This window comes from Parasteatoda tepidariorum, chromosome 3 (assembly GCF_982258835.1).
Source record: "Parasteatoda tepidariorum strain Cologne lab strain chromosome 3, Ptep-v5.0, whole genome shotgun sequence".
In the NCBI taxonomy this organism is placed as follows: Eukaryota; Metazoa; Arthropoda; class Arachnida; order Araneae; family Theridiidae; genus Parasteatoda; species Parasteatoda tepidariorum.
Genome location: NC_141757.1, coordinates 115,700,931 through 115,714,353, shown reverse-complemented (window position 1 = coordinate 115,714,353; position 13,423 = coordinate 115,700,931). Strand labels below are relative to the sequence as shown.

Sequence of the window (13,423 nt, the reverse complement as noted above, 5' to 3'; positions counted from 1 at the left end):
TAATGAAGTTCATAAAGTTGGGATCCTACCAAAAAAGGAAACCATCCAGGGTTTCACAGATGGAAAAAAAAAAAAAAACAGAACTACGGAAATGTAAAAATTAACTTACCTAAGTTTGTGCTGGGGTGGTTCACTTTCATAATAAAACAGAAGATCTAAATCATGATCTCCTGGTGCTTCTGGTCCTTTAAACCAGACTGGTATTTCTATGGAGGTGCCTGGATCTAATGCACATGGTTCTCCATCAGGCATGAGGATTTCTATCATCCAATCTGGTTCCCACTTTGACATCACAGGAGAAGGCTGCCTTGAAGAAGTTATTTCTTTCAAAATGGCATTTGGATTATTTATGTCACCAGGAGTTCCAATCGCAAACAGGCCAGGAGTAGGAGAGGCAACTATCACTCGCTTTAATTTATGTTTTCCGACATTAGTAAGTTTTGCTATTACTTTTTTCACTTCACCGCAGAAGAAACTATACGGGAAAGACTGAAACTTCACCTACAAGAGCAATTAAATTCTTAATTTAGACTTCACAAGATCAGTTAATAATTTTAAAATTTTGTAAGCTTTACCTATAGTTCTTAATAATGAAAGAATAATATATCATCAAATGTATTCCACGATAATCTATTTTTAAGCAACCCAAAAATTCGTTGTTAATTTTTACAAAGCCAAATGTTGTCACCACATTTTTTAGCTTACCTGTTCAACATAATTTTTATTTTTAATATTTTGTTGGAATTCTGTTTGAAGAAACACTCTTATTTACTAAAAACTAAAACATATTTGGGTGCTTGTAAGTTTCCAATTACAATCAATCAGTAGTTTCGTTTAATAAGTGGGGCATTTACATATCTTTGATGAACAACAAAAATATTTTAAGTCTGAACGGCAATAAAAAAAAGATCATTATTAATAATTTGTATACAAAAATTTCATTAAATATATTTACAAATTTCATATTATTAAACTCATAGAAGTGGAAATATAAAATTAAAATAGTTTAAGAGTATAAAATTATTCCTATCTGCTAATAAAAAGCTAGGAAAGTAGTTTACAATACTACAAACTTTGTTTATGCCATGCTTTTTGATGTATTGCTTTCTTTTATTATAAAATAAATCATCTAAAGAAGCAGTCCTAAGCTCAAGTACTTTAAATTTAATTAATTTAATTATTTTTTTTAAAGAACAAACATTATGAACATTAGTTTTGCAGATTAAATGTGACAGAAAATTAATTATACAGATAAAGTAATTGACTTACTTGTAATTTCGCCAGAGGTTCTAATATGCTAATACTTAATCTATTATCTTCGGCATAAACCTTGGTCGCTCGTTGCTGAGATGTTTTGTTCAATCTTGGCCCTCTGGTTGTAAAAAGCTGTTTACCTCTAATGGAAAGAACAGAAGTTTTTTCCTCCTCAGTATTACCTCCATTTAAATCTTTGTCCAGCGTTGAAGCTACTAAGTTATACGTAATGCCTGCAATGGATATTTCTCCTGTCTGTTTAGGTAACAATACAAGATGAATCTAAAAGTATATTATAAATATATACTACACAAAATATTTAAAATAATACAGTTTGCTTACATTGCTGTAATAATATCAGACATAACAATCAAATTTAATATACACAAAGGGTGAAGATCACAAATATATACGGTGGGTATACTATTCAAAGTATCCAAGTCAAAACTAGTGAAAATAGAAAATGTACAATGCTCTTAAGTAATTCAAATGTCTGTTATGCTTTTCTGAAGAAAAAAAAACCATCAATATATATAGTTTTGGAAACGTAGGGATTAACTAGGAATTTTTTCCCAAAAATGAAACAGATGCTTAAATGACTAAACGCCTATTATCTCATCCCCCCCCCCATTATTGATGACTTGGTCATTCCGGGCAAATATACCTATGATAATATAGGACTTTTAAAAATATACGACAAAAGAAATCGAAGTTAAAAATACAATAATATTTCATTATTAGATCATGCATTTAAAGCTATAATAACATTAAGAAAAATATTTTGCTACGCTATTGCCAAACATTTTCATACAGATTCTTCTATAGTTGCATAGTTCTTTCCATAGTTGTTATATTAATCTAGTCATATTACAAACATTAAGTAATTTCAATATGATTAATATTTCTTGTTCATCCATTGTAAGAAGACGAATGACCATTGCAGAGTGCTTACTCTGATGCTCACTCTTTCAGCAGAATTATTTTAAAAATATTACATTATTTTTTAAAAATAAAAGTTAATTCAAATTGAACACAAAAACTTTATAATGTATATTTTATGCTTCATGATATATTTTATTTCATTAATTATATTAATCATTTATATTTTATGAATAGTTATTAATATTTGTGTAGTAAAATGAAATTTTATAAATAAAAGATTTCAAAAAATACCTTTTTTACTTGGTATGGCTCAATTACAGCTTTTGGTAAAATTACAGTTTCAGCAACTGCATTAAGTATATCAGGCTAAAATGGGTATGAAAAGAAAATATATATCACTAATTGAAATATAAATAATCAATATTACATTTACAAATAAAGGTAAAAAGAGGTATAATTAAAACATGATATAAAATGGAAAAGCAGTCTAAATAGAGTCTTAGTATCAGCAAATAAATGAATTTATGAATGTATGTAATGTAATGTGAATTAATGTAAATGTAATACGAAAAAGAAAGTCAATATCAAGAAATCTCAGTATTTCGGGTGTCACGAAACTAATGAAATTTAGTTTAGAAATAAATATATTTATTTTTGTTTAAAAAATTGAAACTGAAATATGTAATAAATTGTGTATCGAAACAAAAAGTAAAATCATTGCTAACATTTAACAATTATTATTATATGAGCAGAATAAGAAAGAATGAGGAAATATTTCACATTGTATATTGCTTGAAGAATTGATCCCAATTACAAGTATTGTTGCAATTATTGTATGTAAAATTTCGTACTGAATTTATTTTCAATTATAACTACTCGATTAAATAAAATATTAAAATTTCAAAATAACAGAAGTATCAAAATTCTTAACTATTCATCCAAGTTGAAAAAAATGAAAGACGAACTAGAAAGTAATTTTATTTCATGAATAAATGTAACTATGGTTTATAATTTTTTTAACAAATGTAATAGGTAGGGTTACAGGTGGAGTAAAGTGTTATAAAAATCAAGCTTTCATTAAAAAAAAAGGCTCTTAAAACCAAATTATTGAATATATTTTACCAAAACTTTGATGCATTTTATGCACATTGAATTCATATAGATTAAATATGAAACATAGCTTATCTATTTTGATTTATTTTTTTTTTACAGTAATGCATTCTGTTTTGATATACTCACTTTACTTCGGGGTAAAGTGGATATAGTCTAAAAATTAGTATATATTTCATTAAAAACATAGTAAATATTGTTTTAGAAATAAAAATGTTTTTAAATAAACATATCATTATTATATTTAAAAAAATAAATGATAAAAATATTTTTTGGTATTATTAAATTAAAGAGTTAATGTTCAGGACTGTCAAAATTAGGTTTCACTTCGGAAGCAGTACATTTTGCTGAATTCTACACAACTTCATCAAAAAGAAAAAAAAAAAACTATTATAGTTTTTTATTTACATGAAATATAAATTAATGCAAAAATTAATATATTTAGTGATAATTTAAAGTGTTTCTAGTATTTATAGCAGGCATGTATTTTTATTTAATTTAGTTATTTTAATGAAATTTTCCATGAAAAAAACTGTCATATGAAAGTGGAAACTTGCATGAAAGCTCATCTATATCTTTAAGTATGCTACTTTTTTAGCTCATAATGTCTATTATATTGTTATTTCTCCATATCATTCTTCTCCTTAAGAAATAAAATTTAAAAGAAATTTTATTTTCAGCGTTAAAATTACTATAAAGGGCTATAATCAATTAAGTAAATTTTTTAAACTTTTTCATTATAAAATATAGAGCAATAGATACTTACCAAAACTAACACAGAAGAAAAAAAAAAACAGCCTTATCATAAGTCAATTAAATAAGCCTAATCATATACCCACTTTACCCCACCTTAGAAGATAATTTATAATAAATAGAATTTTTAAATTTATTCATAAATTTCTATGTAGATGTGTTTTACAGGTGTCCCTCTAACACAGTGTTTCCCAAAGTGTGGTACGCATACCCCCAGGGGTGCAGGAACAGTTTAGATGGGGTACGCATTCGTATGCAAAATATCTTACAAGAAATGAAAATTTCAAAAAATTTCATTTAAAAACAAAGCTAGCCATGAAAATTTACAATTACGTATTTTTCTTTTGGCTATTTTTTTGCAGAGTTAACAGTTAATAATTAGTGCTGTCAACAGCCAGTTGTGATTTTTAACTTTTGTGCAATTTTTTATAGTAAAAAATTGATTCACTTTTTTATTAGTGGTACTCAGCGTCATGAAAAATTTAGAAAGGGTACACAAAAGTCATAAGATTGGGAAACACTGCTCTAACAGTTTGAACTAAAATTAATAGTTTTTGTCAGTTTTTAATTATGTTAGAAGAAAGTTCATCAGCAGCTTAAACTAACATATTGTATAAGTTAATCTTAAACAGATAGTTTGTTAACATTAAATTTTTTTATCAATTTCTAAAACTAAAACAAAAATGCTTGCTGCAATCCCAGTAAAGGTATCTAAAAATATTAATAACATTATCTCAATTTTAAAGTAGAAAATAGATGTTTTTTAACATATACCCACTTTACCTCACCTGACCCTATTAAATAAATATATCAAATACTTATAATTTAAGAATTTTTTGAAATAAAAATTAGTTTTATAAAAAAAAAAGAATTCACATACTTAAAAGCAAAACAGAATTATAAATTAGATAACTTAACAAAACAATTATTTTAAAAATGTTAAATAGCTCAGTTAAACATTAACTACTTGACATAACACAATATTACACAAGCACATAATAATCAAAAGATAAATGTTACCTGGTTGAGACCTGGCTCATTTTGAAGAACTGATCCTACTTCATCACTATTAGACTGAGGAATAAATGTCCATAACAGATAAATATTTTCAATGGTAAGACAAACAGACAGCGGGTTTTTTATTGCCAACTCTACTGTTATTGTTTCTAAATAAATTTTTAAAAAAAACATAATTTGAAAGACATTTTAAAAAAAATCTAAATTGATTTATAATGAACTTTAATAAAGAAAGCCTCATCACTTTATAAGCAGTTGGGATAACTATATAGATATATTTTGAAATGTTTATGTCATTAATAGGAATTGTATTGGTTCCCAAGGAAAATTTCTGCAACTATTATAAAATAGCTGTAATGATAGAAACAATCATGACCAAAAAAAAATCTAAATAAAATTAATTAGAAAAACATTAAAAACAATTACATTAAAAGTTACAATTAGGTATATTGACTCACATAGGATAACTTTACAAATGAAGTAAAAAGATATTGGGAGGTACTGGAGTTGGACTTTACAAAATAGTGAACAGCAATAAAATTTTACAAAGAAAAAAAAATTGACTTTTTTATTTCAAGAAAAAATAGTTATTTAGTAGTGTAAAAGTAGTTTCTTTTTAACCTTGAATGCTATTCAGAAATACAAATTCATTTTTCTCAATGCAACATTTAATGAAAAAACTTTGAAAATACAATATACATATATAAAACATTACTTAACTGCATTAGACTAAGGTGGTGCAATAAAAATTAAAATTAAGTGAAATATTTCACAGAGAATAAAAAGTTATACAAAATAAAATAAACTTATACAGAGTGACTATGAAAACCGGCAAATATTTTGAAAAATCGCACCAGATTAATAATATTAATATACAGGTATGAAATATTTTCAAAAGATGTATTTCATGATATAAAATTTGACCCTCACCCCTTAACTGGAGGGAATCTCCGGAGGTGGGGTCAAGTTCGGTGTTCTTTGGTTTCTCAAAATACCATACAAGACAATTTTTTTCATTCTCATGTGCATTTCTTAATATAACTCAATTTTAGACAATTTACACCATGTTTTCATATGCAATAACAGCGCCGTCTATAAACTAAAGTGCAAAAACCTGCTAGTTAAATTGTAGTAATTCTACCAAGAGAATTTAAATCTGCAGTAAAAAAAAAAGAGGATTTACCGCTAAAGATTTTAAAGCTCCCCCTACTCCAAGTGGTAAGTTCGGAAACTAAAATTTGGTATCATCGAATGCATCCTTTGAAATTATATCATAGGTTTATTTTCAGCCTTTTGATTTAAAATAAATTTTAGGACACCTTGTAGAAACAACTAATCACACAGAATTTCAAATTCTATCAATCATTTAAATGCATAAAAATTAAATGTTCCAAATAAATTTTAAAAAAATATTACAGAAATAGAATCAATTTGCATTATATGCTTATTACTTGCATTCATTTTTTTTTAAAGTATCCAAATAACTCACCATCAACTACAGCTTTTGGCTTATGAGAATTATCAGTTTTACTAGTGAAGCACTGCAACTGATTGTAGTAAAATGAATTATTTAATGTTCGATTAACAACTATTTCTTCTAGCTTTTCCCAAATGTTGTTATTAATATCACTCCGATCAAAACCTCGACCACTCACTTCAAGTAGGCCTTCTGAAAAGAAAAGCATTTACGCAAATGTTTTGCATGTTATAACAACTTATTATGCAAAAAAAAAAAAAAATGTGAATAAAATGATTTAAATAAATACCGTAAAACAAAGTTAGATGAAAATTCTAAATAACTAAATCATGTTAAAATTATGCTGTTAAAATATAATTATTGCTGTTAGTAAAATTTTTATAACAGAAGGAATATGTACAGTTAAATTATTTCAGATCATCTACGCTTTATTATCATGGTTTTTGTACACAATAATATAAATAAATGGCAGATGTAGATGTAATTGAAAATTATTTAAATATTCATTATCTGTAATTATTTATTTACTTATATTATTGCATACAATTTAAGGGGATTAATTAAACTGATAGTATTAATGGTCAGAAAATAACCCCCAATTCTCATGATTTGGTAACAGGTACTTTTCCAAACGTAAAAGATACTAGTAAAATGGCACTTAAAATATATTGAGAAAAAGATCGAAATCATGAATCTCAATTGCCATTTTTTAAAGTAGTTGACTAGAAGATTAAACCAATAGTTCATTTTTTTTTATGTTATGAGTTTTCATAATTTAACTTAGGTTTTATGTACTGTACAGTTTTGCTAATAAATCTTTTATAGATAAATTACTAAAAGTTGCAATAAAATGCCCATTTTACAATATTTCGGTATGTGTGCCCTTTTATTATTGCAGTAGTATACTAATTTACACATAGTACGCATAACACAGAAATCAAACAACATGCTTGCCAACTTCTCCCATTCAGATCAGAGACTTTTTTAAGTGTTAGTAAATTTTACAATATTTTTTATTGTTGTTGTTGTTAATTTACGTCGCACTAGAGCTGCACATTGGGCAATTGGCAACGGTCTGGGAAACATCCCGGAGGATGATCCGAAGACATGCCATCACAATTTTGATCCTCTGCGGAGGGGACGGCACATCCGCTTCGGTAGCCCGACGACCTGCGCGCGAAGTCGAGCACTTTACGGTAGCACAGTTTAACGAGGACCTATACCGCACACCCTCAGTCCCTACGCAGACTGATCCAAGTGGTCTCCCACCCGCACACTGACCATAGTCAGTGATGCTTGACTTCGGTGATCTGCTGGGAACCGTGTCTTAACGATCAGTCCACTGCGGGACATATTTTTTATTTAATAAATTTGATTTACAATAATTTTGACCACCACCTTATGTACTGAATTCAAACCAAAGAATAAGATCTGCAAATCAGACAATGAAGTTTTCAAATGCTTGCAAAACTAAGCAAATTAAGAATTTTTTCACCAACATTAAAAATTTAAACATTGTGTGGTAGTACTTGGATGGGCATCTACGCAACAGTTAAAAAAAAAATGGGGGGGAGGTGGGGGGAGAATGTGATTTAGACAGTAAACTACCCAGCAGCAGAAAAATAAATAAATAACCAGTTAATAAAATAATGGTGCTAGGCTAAATCCTTCAATCTAACTTATGTCATGTTTAAAACAGAGAATTGGCATTTCAAAAATTCTTAAAAAGACTACTTTTGTCCCTTCATAAAAATTAGTACTTACATTTTTTTTAACATTATCAAACAGCAAATCAATATAAGTATTTATTTATTCATTTTTAAAAAAAGTGAAGAAAATCATGATTTCATACTTTCATCAAAATTTGTATCCTCTGCTAAAAGAACCTTTGTAGCTTCAGATTGTACAAAAGGAACAGGTAGAGAAGGAAGACCTTTGATTGGTTTCTGGGCTAAGAACCTCTGCATAATAATAAACATAATTAATAAAAGAAAATTAACAAAAAAAAATTTTTTTTTAAAATTCCATTAAAAGTCCATTTTTATTTGAGTAAATAGGGGACACATTATCACTCCTCCTCCATAAAATTTTTTTAAACTTCCATGTTATGAACATTTTCCTATTATTACGGTACTGCAAAAACTGACATGATGATTTATAATGGAAAAAAAGCTTACGGTAAAGTTAAAAATATACAACTAAATATTAAGAATACCTTTCAAACAGCAAGAGTAAAATATTAAAACAAAATGAATTTTTAGAAAAAGATCATTTAAAATTATTTTACATAATAACAGATGATAAATTAGTCTTCCATTTTTTTTAAACAGGGGAAAAAAAATAATCGTTTTTACCAGATTAAAAAATTTTTTAATTGAAAACTGCATGTTTAACATAATTTGCTGCTTCTATATAAAAAAAATATGTTAAAATTAAATATATTATTTTTAAAAATTAATGAATGAAATATAATGAAGTTTTGAATAAATTGCTTTCTCCCTAAAAGAATTAATTTATTCTTAATTAAATGTTGATAACCGTCGTAAAACAGCCAACCCAATTTTGGGTTGACTAACAATGTTCAACTCCGTAGCCTTATAATTTTGAACCCAATCCAAAAGACAAGGGAACTCCTGGATCATGTATTGGGTGAATTTTGCCTTCGTGAAGGACTTTTTGATGGAACTAATCTGCGTTTGCATTACATGGGGAGGTCAAACCATCACACGGTTATCCTGAAGGCAAGGGGTCTTTAACCAATGATCCGCCAATCACCGAAGATATTTTAAGTCAACACTGTGGTCGGAGCGAGCCGGGTGCAGAGTTCTAATCAACCAGCCATTACCGGGATTTGACCCAGATAGGGAGGGGAACGCTCCATCCTCTGACAAACCACGGCTCTAATTAAATGCTTGTAAAAATCTTTTTCATCTTAATTTAAATAAATTTAGATAAAAATAAAGAAAGACACTTTGTTTAAGTACATTTAAGTTTAACTGTACTTCAATTAAAAACATTTTCCATCGATTTTTAAGACTAGTTTCTAAAAAGTTATATTTGCCCTCATAGGATCAATTAAGAAGGTGTAGGGCAATTTCATGTTACAAAGGACAATAACAAAAGATAAACTTTAATAACAGCTCACCATTAACAAATTTCTAGTCTTTGATTAACTATTTAGATTAAAAATTTTTAAAAATTGCAGTTTTTAAATATTTTGTAATAATTATAAAAAAATTAAAATTTTAATACAGTTTGTATCTGCAACATCAGTCATAAAAAGTAACACAAGAGCTTTTTCTATTTTTGCCACTTTCCATATGTCACTGAAAGCATTTAGATTAACTACAATTTATTTCCACTTTTCCACATTAAGCCTAATGGCACCAACAGTACAGTTATTTAATTGTCACACTTCGTATAATTACGAAGGAAATTTCGAAAAACAAAATTCCTTAGGGATAAAAGTAAAGCAAATTCTAAAAAAAAAAAAAAATAATCCAACTGTTCACAAAATATATCAAGTAATCATACATCAAAATTAAAAACTTTATTCTAACAAGGCTCTTTAAGTAAAACTTGAACAAAAATTAAACAAGTTTTATACCTTTCTTGCCTTTAAGAAACTTCATTACAAAAAAAATTTAATTTCACTTTCAAATGTAGCTTGTAGCTAATAGTAATTTCAAATGTAGCTAATAGTTTTTAAAACTTATTACTTAGATAAATTATGATAAATTTAGTAAGAATACTGTCAGGATCCTGATTCCTCTCCCACGCATTTGATTGACCCCTTGACCTGAGGGTCAGAGGGTGAAGGACACTGCAGTTGTCGTCCCCTACATTGGGGGTGGAGCAAAGGACTGTTTCTTATGGGAAAGAGGATTTTTTAGAGATCAGATCAGTTTTGAACGCAGGAGAGATTAGTTTTGAACGCCGAAGAGTAGAGTTGTAATTGAACGATGATAGATTGAGTGTGAACGAAAAAGAAAGGGAGCAGTTGCGCTCCAAGAACATTATACTCAATAGCTCATGTATCTATTTGTAACTTTTCTGTAAATAATTCTATAATCAAGAATTTAGTAATAAATAAGCTATAATTGAAATAATCCTTGGTCATCCTTATTGAGGAGTCTTTAAAAACGAACCAAGAGACAAAATGTCTCACAAATTGTCGCAGCCTGACAGGATGGAAGGAAGACTGCTATGCTAGTGAAAGGAATCATCGCCGATGCCCACTATGAGAAATGCCCAGTAAAGAGTGTTGCCTCATGGAGTCAATCTTGATAGAAGGATGCCTATGGAAATGCCTAGTGAAAAAGATTGCCTGAAGGAAAGGGTGACGGTGGACTGACAACATCGACGGGAGTTGAAGAGACGGTACTGGAAAGGGACTATTATCGCCGGAGGCGATAGGAAGCCAGCGCTACCCCCCGTGACCGGTGACCATAGAGTGTGGTTTCAACATCGACTCTCTGACAAAGGGGACAATTGAAAAGATAATAAAGGGAGGTAAGCTTTATCTCATGCATGAAAGGATAAATTACACGCTCACATTTCTGGGTAGAAGTTTAACAAAAAGGGTAGTTAGTTAAGGGGATGAGTTTATTTTGTTTTGGTTTAAAGTCAACCTGATGTGTTACTTTATTTGAGCTTAAGGGATTGGCCAGTTAGCTATAGTATTGTTTGTAATTGATTTGATGTTTTTTTTAAAGTAACCTAGTGGTTGATTTGTTAAGAGTGTAATTTTTTTATTGCTTTATTAAGAGTATGTATGAAAGAAGAAGAGTATTGATTTAATAACATGTAAAAAAGTGTAGGATTATTTAAAGATTGTGTTTTTATATGTCAATAGCGATCTGAGTAAACAAGATTCTTGGCTGATTATTATTTAGTACTGATTATTATTTATAATGCATTCTGTTAAAATAATTTTGGACCGAAAAAAAAGGTCAAGGAAGGGGTTTGCTTTTGTTTAAATGATGAAATGGTTAATTATTATGACTGTAGAATCTATTAAATTTAAGAGTTTTAATTTTGGGAAAAGTAAAAGTGTGTATTTAAGGTGTACCAAAAGAGTACGAAATTTTATTATTTCGCAATGAAAGTTGAAAAGAGTAATTTGTATTTCTTTGCATTAAGGAGTAATGTTTGAATATTGTATGTTTTGAATATTGCATGATACAAATTGTGTTGAACATGTTTGATTTCCATATGAGGTGTTAAATTTCATAATAGAAGGTCGGTGTATGAGTACGGGGGAAAGTGTTGCTAAGTTTATTTTTTTTTAATTTTGTTTTTAAATAGCATTGTTTTTTTTTTGGTGATTAGGGAATTATAAGTATATTGTCAGTATGAGTTTTTTTACAAAAGCAAAAAAGGAAGATCTGATAGTTCTAGCCGAGGAGCTGGGGATAACGGTTCCCGAGAGCGTTAAGCTGGTTGAGTTAAAAGCATTGATCACCGGGAGTTCGGATTACGACGAGCAAGGTACGAAAGAGATTTTGAATGGGATTAAAGAGGATCGGGAACGGGAGCGAGCGGATCGGGAACGGGAGCGAGCGGATCGGGAACGGGAGGAGCGGAAGCAGGAACAGGAACGGAAACGAGAGGAGCGGAAGCAGGAACAGGAGCGAGAGGATCGGGAACGGGAACGAGAGGAGCGGAAGCAGGAACGGGAGCATGAGTTAAGAATGAAAGAATTAGAGGTGAGGGGTGCAAATAAGGAGAATGATCTTCAAGAGAAGGACAATAGTACCAACCAAGAGAACACTTTTCATGGATACTTAAACACTTTGACTAAGGTGTTAGGGGAACCTCCGACAAAGGCGGAGGAATGGGCCTTCTATTTTAGAAATGCGGAGTCTATGTTGGATTTTTATACGGTGCCCGAGGAATATAGGGGGAGGATAATGGTGGTAGCTTTGAGGGGCAAAGTGAGGGGGCTGAGTGCAACGCTAGCGGAAGGGGATTTGGAAAGTTTTGAGAAAATTAAAGAATCCATACTAAAAGAATTTAGAATAACTCCCCTGCAGCATAAAAACAATTTTGATAACTGCCATAGAAAGATTAACGAGTCTTATACTCAATTCGGCGTTAAAATTAAAGAGTCATTAGAGATCTATATGGAATCGAGGGGGTCACCACGCTAGAACAATTGAAAGAGTTGGTAGTGACGGATCGGATAAAGGATAGTTTACCCCAGGAGCTGAAATCCCACATATATTTGAAGGAATCAGATGGATGGTTGGGGGTGTCAGATTTAGGGCAGGAGCTAGATAATGTAGTGGCGGCAAGACCCCAAAACCTTGACGTAGGATTCCGAAATAGGGGAGGGAAAATGGGTGAAAGGCGGGCTCCGGAATACAGAGGTCACGAGACAAGTAGAAGGATTTTCCAAGCCGAAACAATAAGTAGGAATAAAAACAATTTAACGGAACAATTTAAGAAGGGAGTCCCAGAAATACCAGCAAGAAATAGTGGGAACGGGGGAGGATGGACCCCAAAATGTTTTAATTGTAACGAAGAAGGGCATTTAAAGAGGGCTTGTCCGAAAATATATCGGATGAGCATCTGTCGAGAAAATATGAATAGATTGGAAAGGAGAGGGTTAAACCCAATGGCAGTGGGAGTGGCTGGATTAAATTTGGAGGATGCAAGGACGAAGGGAGAGGTAGATCTAACAAGAGCAGATTTCGCAATTGACAATGTTCTTTTTTCAGGTGTTATAGATAGTGGGGCGGAAATCAGTGTTGTGAAGCAGTCCTTCATTCCTGAGAAATATTTACAATCAGGGGGGACGCTCTTTCTAAGACCAGCGGTGGGACCAGCCGTGAAAGCAAAGCTGGTAACTGTGCCTATAAGGAGAGGGGGGAGAGAAAAAGAGATAAAGTCATATGTCGAAATCCCAGTAGCGGTGGTAGAGGATTT

General features: G+C 30.4%; 1 protein-coding gene across 2 annotated transcripts in view; it reads right to left on the bottom strand.

Moving 5' to 3' along the window:
- Positions 1 to 13,423, bottom strand: part of l(3)76BDm (trafficking protein particle complex subunit 8 homolog l(3)76BDm) — a 55,118-nt gene that overhangs the window by 16,669 nt on the left and 25,026 nt on the right. For both annotated transcript variants that reach the window (XM_087159957.1, XM_016056907.4), the window contains exons 14-19: positions 8,346 to 8,454; positions 6,506 to 6,685; positions 5,020 to 5,165; positions 2,428 to 2,502; positions 1,270 to 1,536; positions 110 to 501 (exon numbers count right to left, since the gene is read on the bottom strand). In XM_087159957.1, coding sequence (XP_087016083.1) covers positions 110 to 501; positions 1,270 to 1,536; positions 2,428 to 2,502; positions 5,020 to 5,165; positions 6,506 to 6,685; positions 8,346 to 8,454 — 1,169 coding nt within the window. The remainder of the gene's footprint in view (positions 1 to 109; positions 502 to 1,269; positions 1,537 to 2,427; positions 2,503 to 5,019; positions 5,166 to 6,505; positions 6,686 to 8,345; positions 8,455 to 13,423) is intronic.